This window comes from Erpetoichthys calabaricus, chromosome 14, assembly GCF_900747795.2.
Source record: "Erpetoichthys calabaricus chromosome 14, fErpCal1.3, whole genome shotgun sequence".
Taxonomy (NCBI): domain Eukaryota; kingdom Metazoa; phylum Chordata; class Cladistia; order Polypteriformes; family Polypteridae; genus Erpetoichthys; species Erpetoichthys calabaricus.
Window position 1 is genome coordinate 91,325,238 of NC_041407.2, and position 24,735 is coordinate 91,349,972.

General features: G+C 36.2%; 1 protein-coding gene and 1 non-coding gene across 2 annotated transcripts; both read right to left on the reverse strand.

Moving 5' to 3' along the window:
• Nucleotides 1–744: 744 nt before the first annotated feature.
• Nucleotides 745–16,684, reverse strand: taf12 (TAF12 RNA polymerase II, TATA box binding protein (TBP)-associated factor). The gene is made up of 6 exons (XM_028818759.2): nucleotides 16,546–16,684; nucleotides 12,670–12,948; nucleotides 11,345–11,422; nucleotides 9,095–9,209; nucleotides 3,228–3,316; nucleotides 745–1,524 (listed from the first exon to the last, which is right to left on the reverse strand). The coding sequence occupies exons 2-6, from the start codon at nucleotides 12,862–12,864 to the stop codon at nucleotides 1,489–1,491; spliced, it is 513 nt and encodes a 170-aa protein (XP_028674592.1). The 5' UTR covers nucleotides 12,865–12,948; nucleotides 16,546–16,684; the 3' UTR covers nucleotides 745–1,488.
• Nucleotides 16,685–20,407: 3,723 nt separating this feature from the next.
• On the reverse strand, nucleotides 20,408–20,544 carry LOC114665496 (U11 spliceosomal RNA). The gene has a single exon (XR_003718421.1). It is a non-coding gene; the product is annotated as a U11 spliceosomal RNA (small nuclear RNA).
• Nucleotides 20,545–24,735: the final 4,191 nt, after the last annotated feature.

Here is a 24,735-nt window from a genome sequence, read left to right on the forward strand (position 1 = left end):
CTGAATCATTCTCTATAGATAGAAAAACTGATGCTCTGCACTCACTGAATAATAATATTGCTTTATTTGCATATACTAGCAATGACAGGATAAAAAAGGAATCCTGGGTAAATGTTAAGAGATAACTCAATACTTCGATTTCACTGAATATTTGGGGGTTACATTTTGGGTTCGGCCGAACAGCGAAGACCTTTTGGACTGTATATTTCATATATTTTATTAGTTTCTGATGTTGTGTTTGTAAATTGTTGAATATGTTTAATGTGCAACATATCCAATTTATCAAGACTGTTCTATTTGTATAGTAGGGCTGAGGTCCCTCATTTTCAAATCACAGCGGCACCATTACTACACAAATCTGTCCGTGACCTCACCACCCCTCAAAAGTTGAGATTTGCTACAAATGTCACCTTTTCCATAAAACCTGTGATTTGAAGAATCCTTTTTGAATTTAAATGCAGAATTAAAACTGCCAATATTGGTGGTTAATGAGAAAGTACAAAGCAGAGGAAAACCAGAATAAGAAAGAAGGCCAATTTACGGTATGGATCAAGATTTAAATATGAAAAGGGTCAGGACAAAAACAAGCCTCCAGGAGCAAAGGTAGCAAACCCTTTTACACAAAGGCTTGGCTTAATGGTTTGCGCGTGAAAGTTAACCGGTCAAAGCACATTTTTAAAGTTATCCCTTGCTTGCTTTTGTTTAAGTGACCAAACTGAAAAAAAACAGTAAGTAAGTCAGAAGAAAGGTCAATCTCTTTTTATTCAAGAAAACAAAAATGAACAAAAGGTAGTACTTAAATGGTACAGTGATATAAAAGAAAAAATTGCTGGGGCTGCCACTATATTCCAAGTTTATATCACCGGGAAGGAATCTTTAAGTTACATTATGTAAAATAAATCAAGAAGTCAGGGCTTCATTCAGATTAATCGTGAAACAGTAAAAACAAAACACTGTCATTTCAGCCGACAGTGTAACAGAGTGCTAGATTCAGGGAGTCAGCAGCTTACTCAGGTAGATCTGGTTGAAGTAACAGTTTCCAGCTATTAAACCACTTTTTCGATTTTTTATTAGGTGCTTTCCCCGACTAAAACAATGCCGTACAACTCAGGATATGAAATAGAAACTAAAGGCTTCAGACAAACATGCTTCCTTCTTTCGATGCTAAAATAAAAGACAACAGAAGACTAGCATCCATAATTGTAATCCTTTCACATTATTTGATTGGTTGTTTTCCTCACAAGTATGATTCTTGTAAACAGTTCCAAATTTCCCCCCCAGTGCAAAAATTTTGGGAACCACAAAAAATATTTTTAAGTTTGTTAGTTAGATTCTATTCTGCAAATATTCCAATCTCAATCATTGCATAAAAGAGGGAAAGAACAAAAAAATAAAAACCACATACATCCTTCAAAAGTGCAGCACGCACACACACACACACGCACTCACAGACATACAGAGTAGAAGAATGTCAGTCCGTCCACTTCGCTATTTTTTGGTTGTTTTACGAATCAAAGCCATTCTCTGAAAGAGAAGGAAAAGATAAAATTAAAATGTGATTCAAACTAAAGTAAGTTTGATCAAAAGAAAAGAAAAAGAAAAAAAACTTGTTTGTCTGACCAGGTTAGTGTATTTAATTTGAAATGAAACGAGTGCTCTTATCCTGTGTAATTTGTTGATCCATATATTGTTAATTCAGATATCCATTCTTCTCTACATCAATATGTCATTATAGTTAATTTGTCTTATCCAATTTACACATGGGGGTGGCACGGTGGCGCAGTGGGTAGCGCTGCTGTCTCGCAGTAAGGAGACCAGGGTTCACTTCCCGGGTCCTCCCTGTGTGGAGTTTGCATGTTCTCCCCGTGTCTGCGTGGGTTTCCTCCCACAGTCCAAAGACATGTAGGTTAGGTGCATTAGCCATCCTAAATTGTCCCTAGTGTGTGCTTGGTGTGTGTGTGTGTCCTGCGGTGGGCTGGCGCCCTACCCAGGGTTTATTCCTGCCTTGCGCCCTGTGCTGGCTGGGATTGGCTCCAGCAGACTCCCGTGACCCTGAGTTAGGATAAAGTGGGTTGGAGACTGACTGACTGATTTACACTTTCAAGAAAAGATTTTTACTTGTCTGCATTTTTTAAATACTATTGGAAAAAACGTAAAACCTTCCTTGCCCACAAAGAATTCACAGAATCATAGATCTGAAATCAAACTGTACACCTCTGCTTTACTATATCTATCTATCTATACACTTTTCTAGCCCTAGGAATTCATACATGAAATAAAATATTACACATTGAAACAGACAAGCTTTGATAAAGAAACTGTAGATCTAAAGACATTTCTGAAGCTTGTGTGGGATCTGCTTTATGATGGCCGACTGCAGATTACCAACTTATGATGTGCCATTGATAAATATCGTGTTCCTCCACAAGAACATTGTAATTACAGAAGTAACTTCAAGAAAAGGATTGTTTTTTTCCTCCAGGCATTTTTTTTGCATTCTCATGTTTTACCTCAAATTAAAATGAACTAACCAGTAAATGTAAAAAAAAAAAAAAAAAAAAAAAAAAAGAATCCCACCCTAAGACGCCAATGTAAAGGCAGCCCTTACTATTGTGGCCTGCGCTTTGTGCCTCTGGAATGTCCCTGTAGTGTAGCTGTAGTGCTCATGCCCTAATCTATGGTTATATTACAAAAACAGGCAAATAAATACTTCTGCCTCTAGTCTTAAATGTATGTATGCAAATTACACATTCATTTAATATGCAAAAATCTTCCATAACAAATTTTAATTGAACCACAGCAACAACTACAAGAACACCCCACTGATGTGCAAATTAATTTGCTATAACCAAGCTAATATGACATACAGCATTGCATCACTGCATTTATTTAAAGGGTTTGCCTGAAGCAGTTCCTACTGTTATCTTTATTTATTATTCACTGGATGCTGTTATGGTAGTGAAGACAAATGTGTAAAAACAAAACATGTAGCTATGTATTTTGTTATTAAAATGTTAAAAATGCAGTTGAAATGAAGTCACCATTTCCTAAGATGACAATAGTTCATCAGTGAGCTTTCAAAATCTGAGCCAAGTAAATTTTCACTAGATTAATACCTAATTACTACCATCAATATTCTGAAATTCCCTTAGAAACAAATCCAGTATAATGTACCACTAACACAGTGTTGTAGTCCACATATCCATTGAAAGAATATCATAGCTAACCTGTTTATGGGCTTCTGTCATACAAGCTTTCTTATAGGGTCTAATTTCATCTGAACCAAAACCTGGAATCCACATGTTCCACTGGCGCTCTGCAAAAAAGCATACAGATTATAAAAGATTAAAATATTCAACTAATACACTCAGACCAACATATGTTCACATGAGGGTTTAATTCATGCAAGTTAAGTGGCTTCAAATTAGCTTTTAAATAATTCTTAATATAATTTTGATTTTGTATTAGTATACACAGGTAAACAATTGTGTTGCACTCTAGAATTATATTCTTAGAGGAGTCCGTCAGTGGGCTTAGTGCCAATAGTACACAGGCAGTAAACTCTGTAACAGCTATATTGTAAAAAAAATAAATAAATAAAAAAAAATAAAAAATAAAAAAAATAAAAAAATAAAATAAAATTTTGCAGTAGTAATATGCTGTTAAAATTATGATCTGAAGACTTGACCAAATAACAACCATTACATAAATCTATTTGGAAAGACGTAACTATTCCTACCCCATGGACATTTTAAGAGATTGTCCAAAAGCTTATACCCACTGCAATAACTGGGGTTGAATAAGACCGAGTATGTGTTAAACCGTAACTCTGAAAGCTGCATTTTACAACATCATTATCCTCCAAGGGTTCATGAAGCAGGAAAAAAAGGACAACAACATGAAAAAGAATATGTTACCATCAAAACTAAGTAAACAAAAGAAAACATTCTAATATAGCACTAAGAACTCAAAACAGATTTATACAAAAGATAAACTACCCAAGAAATTGAAAAATACAATAACTGACATGCAGAACTTTAAAAGTAAAAAAAATAGGCTAACATCAAAAGAAAGTGAAAAATCATAAAAAAAATTAAATCCAAACTGTGCTTGTTATAAATCGAAGCCAGATCCCTTAACATATATATTAATTTATTTAAAAAAAGGAGCACAATAGTACAGTGATTATTATTGCTGCCTAATGGATTTAACTTGAGTTTGACTCTCACTCCCACCATGTCTCAGTGGGTTTTCCTCTCATTTCCCTAAAGTTGTGTACGTTAGGGTAATCAATGACTCGGGCACCTGATAATTGGGCCTGCAATGGATTGGTGCCGTGTCCAAATTTTCAAGATGCTAAACTATAACAGAGCAGATATGGTGTGAATCCAGAAAACAGATGCAACAATAAGGTCTAAAAAATTAATGTCACCATCTATCAAAGTGTGGCAAAACCACTCCACACTTGTGCAAAACACCAACAGATATTAGCAGTACAGACTTTATGAACTTCTTCAATGAGAAAATGAAAAATATAAGATCCCAGATCTCAGCATCACAGTACAAACCAAATACTAGCTTAGCAGACCCTGTCTCACATTGCACTCAGCACTTTAGTAATTTTAATCCTGTAACTGAGCAGGAAGTCTTAACTTTAATTTCTAAAATGAAGCCCACTACTTGTTCCCTAGATCCAGTGCCAACAAAACTAGTAAAAAGTGCAATGGATGTTCTTACAGCGTCTATTCTAAACATTATCATGGCATAGTACCTGATACACTAAAAGTGTCAGTCATTAAACCATTACTTAAAAAGTCAGACCTAGACCCACACATACTAAATAATTATAGGCCTATTTCAAATTTACCCTTTCTCTCTAAAATACTAGAAAAAGTAGTCGCCAGTCAGCTTCAGTCACACCTTACGCATTACAATTTATTTGAGAAATTCCAGTCTGGTTTCCACACTGGCCATAGTACAGAAACAGCACTAATGCGGGTTGTAAACGACATTCTGATATCCTCTGATGAAGGAAACTCCACTGTAATTATGTTGTTGGACTTAAGTGCAGCATTTGACACCATTGACCATTCTATTTTACTGCACAGGCTAGAAAATGATGTTGGGTTTACAGGCACCGTGCTCGCTTGGTTTAGTTCTTATTTATCAAATCGATTCCAATATGTACAGAAATGTGCTGACAGTACTCCATTATACACAGAAGTTCAATATGGTGTCCCGCAGGGCTCAGTACTGGGACCTTTACTGTTTTCACTTTACATGCTTCCACTGGGATCTATCATTAGGAAACAATGTTAATTTTCACTCATATGCAGATGACACCCAGTTATACCTTTCATTTAAATCAAATGAAGTTTCTCCAATGTTGTCTTTAATTAGTTGTGTTAGTAAATTAAAGGAGTGGATGAATGAGAACTACTTGTCTTTAAATACAGATAGAACAGATGTTAATTGTTAGAGGGAATGAAGCTGATCACAACAATATTTTGTCATCATTTAACTCAGTTGGAATCCCCATTAATTTTACTGAATCAGCCCGCAAGTTATCTTTGACTCTAGCATGTCATTTAATGCGCATATTACAAAGTTGTCCAAATCATGTTTCTTCCATCTTAAAAATGTTAGGAAATTAAGGCGCTTTCTAAATAAACAGGATTCTGAGAAATTAATTCATGCATTTATCTCTAGTAGGATTGACTACTGCAATGCGGTGTTCACTGAATGTTCAAACTGTTCTTTATACAGCCTCCAGTTAATCCAAAATGCGGCTGCAAGAATTATCACAAGAACAAGAAAATACGAACACATAACTCCAGTTCTTAAATCCTTACTCTGGCTCCCGGTTAAGTTTAGGGCGGATTTCAAAATCCTTCTTTTAACATATAAAGCATTAAATGGCCGGGGTCCGGCTTACTTGTCTGAACTTATCATGACTTACAAACCAGACTGCACATTAAGATCTCAAGATGCCGGTCTGCTTATGATTCCAAGGATTAATAAAATAACAGTGGGAGGTCGAGCTTTTAGTTACAGGGCCCCTAAACTGTGAAATGGTCTGCTTTTAAATCCTGGCTGAAGACTCACTACTTCAGTTTAGCACACCCTGACTAGAGCTGCTGATTAACTGTACAGACTGCATCTCTGTTAGTCATTAGCACTAAAACATAAATAACATGATAGTTATAATTGGATACTAACCCTCACCTATTCCGTTTCTCTTCTCGGTACTCAAATGTGGCACTTGGTGCCACGGCCCACCTGCCAAGTTGTTTTGCCTGCCTAAGGTAAAGTTATCCCTGATGGAGGATCACAGGAATTGTGGGAAAGAGGGGTCCTTTCATCAGACTGGCTAGCCCAGCACTGTTTCAGCTGTGGAATGGCCAAATGGGGGAGGCAGCTTGATGGCCGAGGTCTCCAGGACTCTAAACACATCCAAATCATATTATGTAATATCATCTACGGTTAAATTCTGCTCCGTACTTCTAAAATTTTTATTTTTATACTGTATTGAGGATTTGTTCTGTTCTGTGTATTGTATTGTATTGACCCCCTTCTTTTTGACACCCACTGCACGCCCAGCCCAGTCTACCTGGAAAGCGGTCTCTCTTTGAACTGCCTTTCCCAAGGTTTCTTCCATTTTTTTCCCTACAAGGTTTTTTTTGGGAGTTTTTTTCTTGTCTTCTTAGAGAGTCAAGGCTGGGGGGCTGTCAAGAGACAGGGCCTGTTAAAGCCCCATTGCGGCACTTCTTGTGTGATTTTGGGCTATGCAAAAATAAATTGTATTGTATTGTACTTCTATAAAATGACTATCCCCACAATTGCTGGTCATGTATTAGGTTGAAATGGGGAGACAGCTTAGGTAAACTGCAAAATATAATGGGGGGGCTGATCCTCTTAACATTCTGATGGATTTCCTAAAAAAACTGATCTAATTGGGCATGTAAACATTTCAGCTATGCCACCTTAAGCATCCAAGATTTAAAAACTTAACAGTCTCCACTGCATTTTGGAATTACTGAAACACATTCATAGATTAATGGATACATTTAAGAAAAAGAAAAAAAAACATAGATGTCTATCATATTTAATGCAAAGGAACACACATTACAAAAATCACACACACACACAAATACAAAGTGGATAATGGATGATGGCAGTATGTAAAAAGGCAGAACTGGAGCCACTGAAGGGGTGCTGCTGCTACTAGCAAAGTAAATATACTTTATATAATGCAAAGGTAAATTCATTTTAGGTCTCTTTTAAAGATCCTGTGTCTATCTCCAAATTGATATTTTTTTATAAAACTATCCCGATTAATATTAATATATTCTTATCAAGGCTTTATTTGACATTATGTGCAATTTAAAAGCCACATAGGTGTATTTATATTTTGAGCACACTGAACGAACATTCTATATATTCCCTGTAAAGACATTAAAAATTGTGAATTTCCCCTTGGGATTAAGTATCTATCTATCTATCTAAAACAATACTTGGATATATCATATGCAATATGCCTATTCTATGCCTTTAACTTTTTCAATTGCTCATTAAAGCTTTTGTTGCACAATTGACATTTATGTGATATTACAGGTTTAAAGGGTTATTATTGTCACCAGTATAGAATACAGTGAAAGTTTTAACTTGTCTCATCTACTACAATTAAAACATAAAAGACTGGATTAAAATAAAGATATGGAGAAAACTCAGTGCAACACTTAATGTTTTCACTTGTCCTAGATTACTCCCACACATAATTGTCTTTTGCACTGTTGGACTACTTTGTTCTTTTATAAAGTGAAAATATAAAAATGACATACCACCAATTTTTAGAGCACTTTTCTAGAAACACAAAAGATGCAAAAGAATTCTCTGCTCTATATTCTAAAAATTACAGAATCCTATTTTTTTCACTCAATTGCTACATATTTTACTTTCACGTACATAGAAGTTTGGTGATGGGGCCAAAAATTCATTATTGTTCAGATTCTGATTTTATGAAGTTCAAAATGCAGAGAAAAGCTGATTTTGAGCATGGTGTCTATGTCCTTCTATGGAAACCTATGTATAAAAATAATTTTTCCAAAAAAAAAAAACGAACCTAACTTTTTTCAAACACATTGCATTGTGCTTGTTTTGTCCTGTTTGTCTTGTTAAAGGCCACAGGTCTATTGTTTTGCTCCAGTTTACTCTAGTACTTATTTATATATTCTTCAAAAGCCCAACGATAACTGACATAGAAATTGTTTAATTTAACCTGGATTTTTACAGTCTGCTCTGTTTAATCATAGGCTCAGGACTACTTCTTTGCAAAAGTTTTAAATGAACAGTTGTTGAGATACATAATTTATTTAAATATACATGTACTGTACACACAAACGACACACACAAGCATGCGCATATGCACATGCACTCAGACACTCAAAGAAACTTATAAGTGAAGATGGATGACAATTAGTTTTATACCAGAGGATATGCTAGATGATAAAAAGAAAGAAATGAACACACACAAATACCTAGATCTATAAACGTTTAGGAGCACGGAGGCATCAAGCCACCCCTGCACCAATCTGGCTATGTGGCTTACTTACAGTACATTATTTGACCCAATGTGTTTAGTTTCACATTAAACTGTTCATTTCATTCAATTTCCTGTTCAATTTACTCTAACTTATAGCTATTATATGTACACAAATAAATGTAATGTAAATGATTGTACATTGTACAGTAAAATTGATTGTATATTATAAAATAATTAATTAAGTGATTTCCAATGGTATCACAAGTGAAATTTACATGGAAGTATTCTATGGACTATTTTTAAAATGTTTCTAAAATATATTAAAGCTACAATTAAAAAGAAACAAGAAAGAGGTTTCCAAGTAAATACTATATATATATATATATATATATATATATATATATATATATATATATATATATATATATATATATATATATATATATATTTAGAGATTGTGATTGCAATCACAGCACACAGATTTACTGTAACTAATTTCACTATCAAATACAGTTTGAAATAATAAAATATGTATAGACAGGGCAGACTTACCCAGATGTAATTGGACATCTTTAACCTCTAGAGTATTGGATTTGCGATGACGTGCAAGCTGACAGGCAGCCGTCACCACACTCTCAATAAAATCATCTGCAATCTGGAGTAACATCTAGGAAAAGGAGCAAAAGGTGCTAAACTTGTGAAAATGCAGATCGAAACTAATAAAAACGTGCAGATAAAAACAGCCACATAAATATATCTCACATTTACCACTGACTTGTATCTAAAAACTAGGTAAGTTTAGCGACAAGCAAGGCTTTAAATTAATACACATACAAATAAAATCATTAAAGAGTTAAAACTAGAAATAACATTAATAAATATGATGTGAAGTAAATGCATATGCAATAACAGGTCAAAACTACTTTGAATAAGCACCATACAACTTGAGGCTTTGTTTCAGGCACTATACAAAGAGTTTAAACCTTTAATTTAATTTAATTTTAAATTCAATTCTGTGAATTTCCCCTTGGGACTAATAAAGTATCTATTTATCTGGGATACAAAGTGTTTATTACAAATGGATCAAGTACAGGAAGCACTAGAAATGCACATCCATGTTCATCAAAAGAACACGCGCCAAGACTGACTACAACTGTCCTTCAATTTACTAAGTAACTGACATGGCAGAACTTTCAAATGGAAGGGAAAAAAATCCTCCTCACTATTAGGGTAAAGCCAGGCTTACAAATGATTATCGAATGTTCCTCCATATGCACAGGAAAGTACATAATAGGATTACCATTTTTTTAGTGCTGTAGTGTGTAGGGTAAAATCTTTCATTAATAAAAGTTATTTTTTCTGATTTTATTGCCCATTGCCTTCTTATCACTTATGTAACAGTTGTTTCACCAATTTTGTGAGAAGACTCTCAATATACAGTGCATGTACTATTAAGAGTGATTTATATTCTAAATAATGACTTATTCACTTTTTCCTGATCTTTATGGATCTGCTTGATGCCATCTTCATGACTTTCATTGCTGCTTATTTATGAAGCTATTTATACTTTCGTTTGTTTTTTTTCTTCTTTCCAGCTCCTCCATGCTTTTGTTTTAAGTATGTGCTTATTAGTCTTCTATTATTTAACATCTCCTACATAATTTGTTTTAATTTACTTTATTTGTGTTCACTGCTTATATAGAGAGCATTTTCTGAAAAAGGTAAAAATAAATGTCTTTCTAAAGTTTATTTCTGAAAAATAAATGTCTCAATATAGTTTTAATAAACATGTCAAATTTACTACTACATCTATTCTCAGTTGCATTTAGTCACAACAAAAAGGTTTGTTTTTTTCTTGGTTTGGGTAAAGTGGATATACTGTATACAGTATCATTATGTAAAGAAAATCTTTAATTGCTGCTATTCTCACAACAAAGAATTGCACAAAATCTTTAATTGTTGCAGCACTCATAATATACAAAGAAATGTATAAACTAAATATTTTTGATACATTAGTCACAGAAATGCAAACAGTATTTTCCCATGCAAATTTAACATCAATCAAGTGCTAGAAGGTGACCATTCAGCTCTCTGGTATCAAAGATGAGAGAGCAGATGACCAGCAATGTGCTATTCATAAATTTATGCACTACAATATGAGTATACAAGTTTTTCATCCAAGAAAGCAATTAAAAAGTACAACTAAACAACCAACGGTAATTTTATATAGAGTCTGTATATACTGAATATATCCCAGAGCACTTTACAAGTACAGATACTTAGCACAACCATTTATATTCAGTTTTTAAATTTGGAGCATGGGCTTGTTGATTGCTCCAAATTAACTGTACTGCTGGGTGGGGATTAAACCAGAAAACTCAACACTAACTTTTAGTAATTGATTTATAATTGTCTTATTAGGTAATCAAATAAAAATAAGCATAGGAGAGGTAGCCCCTTTCAATATTATGTGGCAAAAGTGTGACAGACAGCAAGTGCATAGCCATGATCCTTCAAATAGGTACACACTACCTACGGGCCTGATGCACCATTAAGTGACAAACAATAATTTGTTAATTCAACAACAGTTTATGACTGAAAATCAGATATATGCTTTGACTTGTTCTGCGGCTATTAAAAATGATCACCAAAAGCAATCCTAGGCAAAAATTAGGATTTTGGATTATATTTTATAACACTCTCCTCAATCATGAAATACGAAGCTCTGTGTCTTCAGCTAAACCAACTGGTTATGTAGGCAAAGTTAACAAACAAGTCATAAATCAAGAGTGTTGATGTTACCTCTTCAACATCCTCATCCAGTTGTTCATTGGGATCGATTTCTCTCACCAGGTCTTGCAGCTTCTTTTTACTCAGTACCTGTGAATATACCATAAAAACTAAAAATTAATGTTTTTTTACTTTGATCTTTTGCTAAATCTGACAGCACAATTAACTACTGGCAAAAAAGTATATTTAAACACACATACACACAGCATATATGTACATAGCTCCAATAAGCAAAGACCATTTCATCCTCTGACAATAAGGAAGCTACACTTGTCACAAATAAAAATTAAGAGATTCTTCAAACTAAACGCCTATATCTATGAGCTGTTCTATGTGCAATGTTCATTCTAGCATAAGCACAGGACAGATCACTCTAATGATACTGTATGTAATGTGCTAACAGGCAACACAGTTTCATAGTGATATGCATGTTGTAAGGCTGGTGAAAACAAATTGGCAAATCTAAATGTCTGGTCCTTGTTGGATTTTTGATGATGATGGATAGTCTAGGAGTACAGATCTGAGTGGTACCAGAATTAATACGATGCATTCTTTTATTACTGTATACTGAGATGATGTAACTACCAGTTAAGGCCATCCCCGTTACAAGGTTGATTCTTGATGAGTCCACACACACACAATGTCAAATCAAAATTAAAAAGTCACATTTAACGTCAAATATCTAATCAAAAAATCAGAGACATTTTGAAAACAAAAATAGCAAAGACTATCTACACAAGTAATTTAAAAGTAATGTATGGAAAGACCATTTTTTATTAACCACTAACTAATTAGTTCATAGATCCAGAATGTACAAATACAAACAAAAGTCTTATAATAGCAAGTGTCAGGCTCCTGACGAATTTACATGTGGGCAAACTTGATTTGAAAAGATTTGCTATAAAATTATCTTTAAATTGCTGAACTATTGTTGCAAATGAAAATATCCTGAATATTTTGTGCATTTACTAGTTCTTGCAGCACTGATAGCTAACGAGGACTTTATAGCCAATATGCTGCATCTTCAGCCTTCTTTTCCTTATTTACAGCATGAAAATAACCTTTATATTTGTTTCTATTTACTTATTAATTCCCTTTTGCAGATGCGCACTGAGGCTGCACTTTGCCAAATTTGATATTATGTGGTTGGAATTTTGCTAGTATCAATAAAATGTTTATTTTCCACTTACTAAAAAAAAATCTGAATAAGTTTAGTAAACATGCATGTTAATTTTTCTGTCAGACATGTACACTGAACTGAACCACCCACAACTACAGTTTATAATATCTGTCCAGTTATTATTAAAAAAGAAATGTAGATCTTTGGTGTCACCAACCTGTGTGCCTTCAGGGCTCAGTCGTCCAGCAGGTCCAGGAGCACTTGGCATTTTAGTCGCTGCTGCTGCCACTGCTGCCACAGCTGTGTTGTTTGCCATGGTAGTAGTAATAGGAGGAGTGCTGGCAGTCTCTGTTTTCACAGTAGAAGAATAGCTGGAAAGGTTGATTAAAGGTTGTGACTGGAACTGATTCATACTCTTCTAGGCTTTTGTCTGGATAGCATGAGATTTGAAAGGATCTGTATTTGTTCAGGGGTTGTGGGGACCAGGAATAATGATCTAAATATTGGAAGAAGAAAATGAAATTGTGTTAAATGCTAAAAGTGTACATTTACATTTATTTACTTAGCAGACGACTTCATCCAAAGAGTTTTAAAAGAGGTCAAACATAATTGATTAAAATCAGTCTACGACTGTCCTGAACAAGGGCAGCAGGACAGGTTACAAAAGTTGATCACCACAAGTGAAGAGCTATAAAACTAGCATAACAAAAAAATATCAGTATGACAGATATCCAGATAGTAAAAAACACTAACAATTTGACAAATATTCAGAGAACAGCAGGGTTTATAACTGCTTCTTGAACACATAGAGGGAATCAACAGTTCAGAAACGGATAGGCAGCTTGTTCCACGAACAAGGAGATATATATGAAAAGAGTCTGGATTGAAATGTGATACCACGCAGAGGGAGCATCATCAGACACTGCTCACTGGCAGACCTGAGAGGGTGAGAAGGAGCATAACACCTCACCAATGTCTCTCTATACACAGGTGCTGACCCACTGACTACTCTGTATAAAAGCATCAATGATTTGAACTTAATTTGTGCTGCTACAGGGGCCAATGTAGTAGCTTGAAGAGAGAAGTGACACGACACGCGTTTGACTTGGCTAGTTGAATACAAGACAGGCTGCTACATTTTGGACCATCTGCAGTGGCCTGATGGCACATGTGGGTCCTCCTGATAGTAGAGTGTCTCAGTAATACAAACATGACAACACCAAATCCTGGAACAGAAATGCTGCATTACCAGCCAGATACAATCTGATGTCATACAGATCTGTATTAATCAGAGATAGTTGAAATGTGGTCAGAGAAAGATGGGTGCTCATTAATCACCACCCCATGGGGTGCATATTGACATGGAAGGTGTTAGTGGCAATGAGCCAGGCTGTACAGACAGCAGACAGTATATTAACACAAATTTAAGCAGACAACGCTGGAATGGCTGCTATGAAAAGAGGAGGAATAAACACTACATATACAAAGACTTACACATGAAAATATATTTTAAACAAAGATAAACTTTTTACTATCCACAAATTGATAATGTAACTTATTTTTGTTTAAAGTGAAACATTTAATAATGTAGTGTTACACTGGCAGACAAATACCAAAAAAAGTACTGCTGGTTTGAACTGTGCAAGAAAAGATAAATAAACCAATTCTACTATAATGCATATTAAATAGACAGTAAAAAATAATTAAAGGACATTGTCAATATATCATCATGAGCCTTCAAATTGTCTGACCCAAGCAGTACCTTCTGTCATAAAGTCCATTACTCAAGATTTTTTCTACAATGTGCACCCTAGGATTCAGCAGAAAACACAAATTTCTTGTGATTAACAAACAATCTGTATCTTAGATTGAAATGTTGGCCTTTGCCATGTAATGGCATATTACTCCTCACCGTGATTTTTTAAATTTTCAGCCTTGTTTCATAGTAATTTGCTCTGGAGAAAAAGCATTTTCTTACAACAGTTTAAATGCCTCTTGTTTGTCTCACGTGTTATAAACCACACGTGTATACCTATCCTTGTACTCAAACTACAAAGTTTATGCTTTGCACTCTGGCTCCCTCAAGCTCTCAGATAAGACACAACAGTGATAAAAATTGAGAGATTAGACAAAAATATCAATTAAAAGCAACAATATGCCCCAAAATGTCAATCACAACATCATCTACTACATCAGCTTTAAAAAATAATTTATTACTTTTTGTAATTTATAATATCTTCTCTCTAAACCTTAGAAGCACTACATTCTGCAAATTCCTTTCCAGTTTTTAGTCAGCTAAAACTTGAAATTGTTTTGTATCTTTATTATTTTTTCTTGAATTTTAACAATTACTCCTGCATAAATGCCAACCTCTACTTTACTAAGTTTTAATTTTGCAACTAGTAGTTTCCTTTTACTATGTAACACTGCTAAATGATCAGTATATTCATCCACTCTTTAAATAGTTGTTAATAATTTGTACTGTTATTTATTAATTTCCTTGTGACTGTACTCAAAACCTACTACTGAGAAGATTAATAACTAATTTGAGTGATGTAATGCTGTTCAATTAAACTTGCAGGAACTTACATTTAAAGTATTTTTTGGCCTACCTGGCACTTTTTTCCCCACGCTAGAACGTATTTAATTACATTATTTATATAGTGCTTTGCATAGACAGTGGAGAACTACTTCAACCACAATCACAGTGAACATCCACCTCTGTGGAGCAATGCCAGCCATTTATGTGCCACACTCAACACAAATTAGCTATCAAGTGGTGAAGGGGTGAGAAACAGACAGATAGACAATGAGGGTCAAGGGATAATTAGAGGGTCAAAATTACGAGGACGTGGTGTGCAATTTAGCAACTACATCAGAAAAGAGCCTATACTTTTCAAAAGATGCTCAGGTATCTTTTATGACCACAGAGACTCAAGTCCTCTGATTTACATTTCATCCAATGGACATGCTAATTTTTACAACTCTGTGTCCCTATCACTGCTCTGGGGCATTGGGATCTACATACAGACCACAGAGTAAGCACCCCTTGCTGGCTTCACTAACCTCTCTTCCAGTAACAACCCAGCTTTTTACTATATTGGGCCCCTATGCAAGTACTGGCTGGGCTCAAGCAAGCTTAGCTGCAGGTGACTTCTATATTTTCATTTACTTCGAAGACGATTTACAATATTTGTAATAAAATTAGTTACCTTTCTTTGTTTATTTTCAATTGACACACAGGCCAATGTAAACGTGCTCGTAGTCATACAAGGTCAATATTGTTATTTGGACCCACAACCTCAAGATTTGTGATCCCAAGATCTTAACCGCTACGCCATACCGCCTAACACTCCACAAATCATTTTAGGACAATGTTTCGTTTTGCAACAATCTATGCTCACTTTTGTACTGATTTAGGATTTCTCCCGAAAAACACATTTCTTAAAACTGCTTATTTGTAATGCTTTATTGAATCAGTGGCAATGAATCAAGACTAAAAGCAAAGCAGACTTGTCAATCTTAAGCACAGACTGATTGGCGGAATAAGATTCCACTTCGTCGCCGCAACGAAGAAAAAGTTCGGAGAACGCATCCTATAAAATATTGAGTGTCGATATAAGAAGTATTTGGCTAAGGTACAAATGTGGCAAAACAAATGATTTCATGAAACCTCAGAACACCCAAAGTCACAAAAAAAAACGAAATAACACTTGTGTTGGTTGTAGTCCTCGGAGTGACATCCAAAGCTACAATTATAAGAAAGCCAACTAGATAAAAAAGCATAAAGATGTTTTCTTGATTTTTCCATAAAGTGTGTGACTACGGAGAAGTCCGTATACTCCATAGAAAATCAATAACCTTGTAAAGAATACGCATATATTTGTCATGTGAAGTAGACGTCGGTTTCATTTTCCTTCTTTGCTTATACTTACCGTGGTCAAAAAATAAATAAAAACAGCTTCAATAAACCCACTGCTTCCTTCCTAACACTCCGCGCAAAACGTAGCCCCTTCCTTACCACTGTATTCTGCTTACCAGCTTTACGGATTCTACCCAACTAACCCACATCGGTACTCCGTCGGACACTCACCATCGAATTCCGTCGTCTAGCTCCCCATGTCTTATGCTGCTACTCCGACAGCACAACTCAGAATTTTGCTCACGAATTCACTTCCGGGGCACAGGCAAGGCGTTTACTATTGCCAGTGACCTCACGTACACAGTAAAACGCAACGCTGATTGGTCACCTACAGATGTAGGCGGTCGATTAGCCACCGCAATTTGTTGGAAGCGACGGGCGTCGCGGCGACAAAATAAAACTGCAGAAGGACAGACTCGGTGGTTCGCGTGATGGTCCGGTCTGGTACAGTGGGAGCTGCCTTTAACTCAAGGGTGATACATGTATTCGGTGGGGTTAGTTTTTAATTATATCAAGTACTCTTTTAGTAACTCATCGACATGGAACTAACCAGTTACGTGTAAAAAATAAGTAAACATATTCACATACTGTAGTTTGATGGTAACTATCAAAAAATAACACACATTATGAGTTTATGGTTTGTGTCATACGTTTCCATGTGTAATAAGAATGGGAGAGGCTTAAACTTAAATACCAGGTAAGTTTTATGCTGTTTTTATAGTTTTTTATATAAACTCTGCAGTTTTGCAGCATTACCTGGGGCTGTCTTGTCATGGTATTGAAGACGATATTATAAATTAGAATAGTAAAACGTTAAATAGATGGATCGAAATATAGGTGGATTTTTTAATTTTAAATAAACAAATATATATATATATATATATATATATATATATATATATATATATATATATATATATATACACCAGAATGGCTAAAATGAAAGAAAAGTTATGACTTGACAGTTTTGGTCACAGTGAGTCATTATAAAAGCCAGTTACAGTTGATATAAAGGAGTCCTCTGCCGAATAATTTATTAGATCAAAGTACGATATATGACAGTTTAATTGTCAGAGCGGTAAAGTAAAAATCATGTTTTGATTTATTTTTTTTAATAAGGGAATAGTCCGTTATGAATGCATTAAACAGGGACAGTCAGCCATTAGTGCTGTTTAGAACTGCTTAAAGGGTTACAGGATTATTTTCAAAGGAAAGAACTGAACTGTGGTCTGTCAAGTGGATCACCAATTACCAAATTAGATTATCCACCCTATTCACCTGACTTAGCCCCTTATAATTTCTGAGTTTTCCCAAAAATAAAAACTACCATGAAAGGACTTAAGATTTTCAGACATTTCTGACAACCACTGTAATATGACAAAGAAACTTAAATGTATTCCAGAAACAGAGTATGGTATGTTTCCAGCAGTACCAATGTCCTCTAACTTAATGCATAGCTGCAGAAGGAGAAGGAGGCAGTAGCCACTAGCACACACCCATGCAAACATTTTTTTCTATGTGTTCATTCCTGGAGTTAAATTGTCACACCTCATACTCTGTGTCAGAGAGAGGATGTGCAGCTTTGTTCATAGTGGCTCTCAGTTTTGTCTTCATTCTCACCTTCATTACTGCCTTCTGGGGATCCAAAGTGCATCCCATAACTGAGTGTGTAATTAGCTTGCTGATTCAGTGGGCCTCTCTTGAAGTGATGTTATCGGCCCTGCACACCATAGCGTAGAAGATTGCACTGAGCATCACAGAGTTGTAAAATATATGAAGGATGTCACTCCCCACATTAAAGAGTCTGTGCTGTCCTTTATGTAGTTCTTCTGTGTTATGTGACCAGTTCAGCCTGTCATTGATGTGGACACCCAACTACTTGTAGGAGTGCACTACCTGTACCAACCTAAAACTGAATGTATTGTCATGCAAGTAAAATGGAGACATCACCAGGGTGCAGCAATGTGTATATGCAGATACCCTTGAAAGTAGGAAAGCAAGGAATGTAACTGGGGAGCTTCAAGGCAGGAGGATAGCATGGCAGTAGAGAGGCCAAGGGCTTCACATTATGCAACTGCTAGTCGTTCAGTATGTCAGACATGTCGAATGAATGTGCCAATCTCATCCTGGAACCATGTCAGTTTAAGCAACTGAAAATCACTGGGCATGTCTAATTTAGCAACTGCATGATGACTTTCCAGCACAGTTGTGCTTGCCTCTTCTTTTCTGACAGCCAGTGCTGTTTGAAGGGTTAAGGGTATAGAAATTAAAAAGTCATGTATTGGCATGGATAGATGTAAACTTAGTAAGAACCTTTGTAAGTATTAAACTTATTAGGTATGTCAAAGTAAATAGTTTCTTTTTTAGTTAAGCTCAGAGAGAAACCACCAATATTTAGTAACTCAGAAAGACAGAGAAGGGGAAGAATGATGCACAGAAACTGCCCGAGGTCAGAGAAGGGGGAACACCTGTTGTTTGAAGACTGGTTAGGAAATAAGGGAAGCCAAGAATGAAGACAAGTGATAAGTTGAGAACAATATTGTTGGACAAGAAAGGGCCAGTGAGAAGCCAGCTGAAGTAGGGAGTCAGAATAGGCTGAATTGTTCATAGAATGAATTGATACAAGTGATGATAAGAAATGATTATATAAACTGTGATTTTTGGCTTTTTCAGGGCTCATAGAATGAATTGTTACAAGCGATGATAAGAAATGATTATATAAACTGTGATTTTTGACTCGTTCAGGGCTCAACTCAATTTGGCCTAATTGGGTTGAGTCTGTGTTATTGTTTATTGCAATAAAACTAATCACTCTGATTGCCTATCCTCTGACTCCTAGAGCGTTCTTTCAGGGTGAGAATCTTTGGCATATTTTATGCCCCGACAAGGGCAACAATGATTTTAGCTGCAATCTATGCCCTTTTTTGTTTTATCCATTCTTTACATGAAACATCAATCAGATAATCTTTTCTTCTATTTGTTATATCCAAAACACATTCATTTTTAATTCCTCGTCATTACATTATAGGCATTGTACTTCCAGATGAGCATTCATTGGTTGTCAGGCTATTACACTTGGAGCCTGCCCCAATGACTGAAGACCATAGAACAACTTTTTAACTAGTTAAATTGAGTCGCTGGGTATATGAGACTAGATGACTGACTTTCACAGTAGTGTTGCTGACTTCCGACTTTCTAAGATTATGGTAATGAAGTCTACAACTGAAAAATCACTGGAGAAGTCATCAAATGTGATATGGCCTTAAGGGGAGTTCTAGAAGGACATTGTTGACTGCAGAAGTGGTACCAGAATAGGTAAACCCTGGTACAGTAGTTGTAAAGGAGGAGAAAATGAAGACAAAGTTGAGTGCCATTATGATCAATGCCGCACATCCTTTGTTTGACACACAAACAATGAGGAGTTCAAGAAACATAACTAGGGCTCCTTTATGCCAACAGCCATATGCCTGCATAATGCCTTACTGCCAAGTCAGACGTTTTACTTTTTGTTTTCTGCCCTTTTTAATCATTCAAGTGTGTGTTCAGACCATTATGTATGTGTGTGTTTTAAATCTACCTATGTGTTTATTTTTTTAAAGAACTTCTGTAAAAAAAAAAAAAAAATCCCTCTGGGAACAAAGGTTTTATAATATCTGTCCCGTGTATTTGTGGCTTTCATGTTTCAGTATTACCTGTAGATGGCACTATAAGTGCAAGTAAATGTCCACAATATTTGTTTAGCCTGTAATATTTTATTCTTGTAAATATACAAGAATATATATTGCATATAGTATACATTAGATGTTTACCAAAGTAAAGATAATGCAAATTCCAGGAAAAAAATGTGTAAACCTCAGTACAAATCGTATCTGACACTGTCTCGTTCTAATTGCATACCGTTGGTCACGCTACACCGCGTAAAAGTTAGCAGCATTAGTCTCGAAAACAAAGTTTAAACAAGGGAAGTGTTAATAGTGACCTTTACTACTTTAAAATTTAAGCTTTTGTTTATTCTGTTTTTAACTGTTATTGTACGGGCGCTGAGACATTTGATCATCAGCAGCCCGAGTTTGCAAAAATTATGCTTCCGGAATCTCTTGATTTCGATTCCGCAAAGAAGAAACGAATAATCATTCCTCCTCTGTGCTATTCACAGCAAAAGCCCTTTTTACCATTTTTTTCGCCGAGGTGTTCCCCCCTTCATTTTGAGTACATTGAGCTGTAGAGTATCTAAGAAATTACAGCGTAATCTTTTTTACTTCTCACACTCCCTCACATTGTGGCAGGTATTTTATAATCGTAGTAATACTTGCCGGCTCTTAAAAGTAATTAAATAAACAGACATGATTTATTTTATGTCAAAAAGGTAGCAACCGTTTACCCAACGTCGCTGTATGCAAATAAACAGGAATGCTGGGACCGTTGCCCCGCCTCAGGCGGAAGTGCTCGTTATTTTCTAATGGAGAAGGTCTGTAATACACTGAATCTCACATTGAGATTAAAGGGTCTGTGTTGTCTTTGGTAGTGCAGGGTTGCGAACGGTGTTCTTTTGTTCTTGTTGTGTTTTTTCTTTCTATTTTTCAGGAAGATAATTGTATGTTTTTGGATCGTAGGGTCACAGTTAGTTGATCCTAAGCATACGTTTCAAATTGTAAGCGTTGATCCTGATTTAAACCAGTCCAGCATCACATTTATAAATAACATACATTTACGTGATTGCAAGAAAAACAGATGTGGCCCTTTCCTCAATACATTCAGTTGGAAGAGTGGACGTTAGTCTTCATGAGCGGTTATGCGTCAGTACCATTGTCGTCGGGGGGGTTTGTGGATTTTATCCTCTGATTTCTGGCGCTTAGCCGTTGATCTTCCTGATTCCAACCCTCGTATTTTATATATTGGATAGACGACGCTAAAAGCCCAACCTCACTCAACGCCCCCAAGTCACCCTTTGAAGATTTCATTCGACTGTGCGCGAAAAATCACAGACGGCACTAAGAGCAGACCCTGGTATCTGCAAATCCTAACGACGCCCCGACTCAGTATTCACAGCAGGAAAGAATTTAGGCCTTTTTAATGCTCCAAGAACCAAATATGATTTTAAAATCCTGAAATTTCTTTTTGTCACAAGCACTTCCAAATCCCTGTAAAGCAACGATGCAATTTCCAGGAGATAATCAGTGGCCCCACAACCCTAATATCGGGCTGACCTGATTCAGGAACTACTGGATGGGAGGAATCAAAAATGGATGGAGGTCTCTCATTGCCAGTCAGAAAGCTTCTCTGAACATTATTGGCATTACATTAACTGGCTAAAAACAGTAAAACAACTACCCTTGAGTCCTCAACATTTTATAAACACAATATTGTTTAGGCTGTTTGACTTGGAACATGGTTGTATGTAGGTTATTTATATTGTTTGCTGCTATTATTCATTTTTACTACCATTAACCTATTGGAAGAAGTATTGTTTTGCTTTTAAACGTTTGCACTTCATGCTTAACTGAGGTCAAGGACAGATTGAGACCCCCACAGGCCCCTGAATGATGTAGCTCCTTAACAGAGAGTCGACCTGCTTTTAAAAGTGCAGCGTGTGGATACTGGATTTCTTACTTTTGATTTCATTGACATCATTTCGTCTGGCGGGTACTAAATAATTTCATTGGCTTGTTCATGATCATTGCAGCACATGGATAAGCAATCTTTTAATTTGGGTCTTGTTAGTAGTTGGGCTGGAAAAAGGCTCCTTACTGCCATGGTACCCTGGGTGTACATCCAGAACACCCTGATGGTGAATCTGCCCCGAATGAGGTAAATACAGGGCCTGCCTTATATTTTTATTTTCATATCTTTTGTCATTTTTGTTAATTCTGGTGAATTATTTTTTTATGTGTTTTTGTTCTTCTTTAGTTGTAAGCTGTAAAGCAGGTCTTTCGATCACCAGTTCCTCCACTGTACTCTCTTCTTTTCATTTCTTGGTATGATTTACTTTCTTTCAGGTAACATAACATGTATTGTCTTGGCCTTCCTCCCGATTTCTTTCCCTCCAGTTTATCTTCCAGCACTATTATCAACATCTTCATCTCTTAGCAGATGTCTCATCCAGTTTTTATTGCCTTCTTCTCACTGCGCTGCGCTGGTGAAAAATGTCAGAACCTACAGAGAATGCAGTTTGTTGTGTTTCTGCGAAACGTGGCTAACTAACACCATCCCAGATGCTAATGTGGAGCTACCCGGGTTTTAGGTAGATAGATAGAATGTGAATTTCCCCCTGGGATTAATAAAGTATCTATCTATCTATCTATCTCTATCTATCTATCAACATCTTCATCTCTTAGCAGATGTCTCATCCAGTTTTTATTGCCTTCTTCTCACTGTTTCAAGCATGATCCTTTTTTCTTCAGTCATTTCCACCACTTTTTCTTTAGATAACCATCTAACTGGTCATTTATTTTTCAATAGTCACAGTTCAAATGCTTGCATTCTGTTTGTATTCCCGTTCCTCACTGTCCATGTCTCTGCTCCATACAGTGCAACACTCCATATTACTGCTTTTCTTATTCTTACAGAAGAGTCTCCCCTGTCCACACCCTGGGGATGCACTTCATACTCTGCCACGTGTTTTCATTGTTAGTATGAATTTTGGTAATACTGCTTTTATTATTTAGTATGCATGTATCTGCATTTCTTGTATTTTCTGTCTGGAACCCTCAAATAGCACAGGGCCACCCTGATGTCCCAGCTGAAGGACTATCCACAGCCTATTTATTAGGAGGCTGGGAGTGGATCCAGCAGTGATTTGAACGAGGAACTGTGAGTATAAATTTTGTAGTTTTGGATTTCTTGCTTTGGGTTTTTTAGTTTTCAACAATTAGATTACATGTAGGACTTGTTTTTATCTCTTTTTGCAATTTTCTGTTATCCATGTCGTAACCGAATAAATTCATTAAGTTATAAAGATATGGTGTGTGACTTGTTCTTCCAAGCTACAGGTTTTACAATTTCTTTTCCTTTTTATTGCATTTCTGTGTTTTATTGTACATTGTGGGGTAGTATTGTGAGCTTTTTAAGACTGTGCAGGATGAGGTCTGCCTGTAGAATGTGGGGTCAGGCTGGCTGGAGTGATGGCAAACTACAGCCAACCTAAAGAAGTTTCCAGCCTGGTGTATGTGTCTTTTAGAGGCCTCACACATTTTAGCTTTTTAAGTACACTTATATCAACACCGGTATGGGTAGACAGCCATTTCTTTCCAAAAGGGTTAGCAACTGAGGGGAGACACCTCTATTAGTAAACAGCATAGTAAGGAGTGACAAAGGAGGATCAGCTATCAATGTCTAGGAGCCCCCCAAGTATACTCGTCTGGTCTGCTCAAGCCAAACTTAGTGAGTCCCTAAGTGAAGTATTCAGAAGCAAAATCATCAATTATAATCATTACTTAAGTGTAAACATGTCGTTGAGTCTCTGCGTGTACACACATTAATTTTAGGATGTGTGAGAGTAGACCAATTCATAACAAACCTAGGGTCAGTCCCACTCACCCCACGATAAAACAGGTTGTGAGAAATTAAAGTTGCATTTAATAACTGGGAGAAAGCGAGAATATCACCTCTGCTTCTTAACAGCAATCAGAACAAGAGAAGCATGGAAGCTGATCCAACACAAAATAAATTCAAGATCCAAGATAGTGCAGTCATGATGGTATGCATAACTTTATATGATGATTGTCATTCATATTGACAGCATGCCTTAAAAGGCCTTTCGTAAAAGGTTTGTATTATACTGACTTACTTTGGTGTTTGCAACAGTCGATCTAGGAAATTGGGTGATGTTGTGAAACAGAAAGAGGGTGGTGGACATTGGCCCTGCGTGCAGTGCATGGGTGGCAAAAGCTGCTCTGAGAAACAATGAGTCCTAACAGACACCAAAACCACCCCGTTCAGCTGACCTGGCTCCATGTGAGTACCACCTGCTGCCCAGTATGCAATTCTGCTGTACCTCCATGGGATGCGCTAAGCCCATGATGATGACACCAAGCAAGCTGCATAAAGAGGGGTTTGGGTAAGAAAAACAAAATATTTTATCTGGATGGCATAGTACAGGTTTGTGAAAGCTAAAACAAGTGTTTTAAGTGTAGAAAAATAAAACTTGTCCGGTTTTACTGGTGTTTCTCTTAATAGTTTAGTCTAAAAATATTTTGCTCTGCCTCTATATGCAGGCAGTATGCAAAGCTGGGGGTTTGCTTCAGACCTCTGGCTTACTGTGAACATGAGCAAGTCTCGCGCACTACATTTGCTGCCGTTGTAGTGGTCTCCTCACCAGAAAACATTTCAAACGCATCTTAATTTTGAGCACTCCCCTGAGTA

Excerpts from the sequence above, each read along its gene's own strand:
- taf12 (XM_028818759.2), bottom strand. The coding sequence starts at position 12,864 with ATGAATCAGTTCCAGTCACAACCTTTAATCAACCTTTCCAGCTATTCT. Across the intron at positions 11,423-12,669 it reads TGAGCCCTGAAGGCACACAG|GTACTGAGTAAAAAGAAGCT; the intron begins GTTGGTGACACC and ends GTATATTCACAG. Across the intron at positions 1,525-3,227 it reads TGACAGAAGCCCATAAACAG|AGAATGGCTTTGATTCGTAA; the intron begins GTTAGCTATGAT and ends CTTCTCTTTCAG.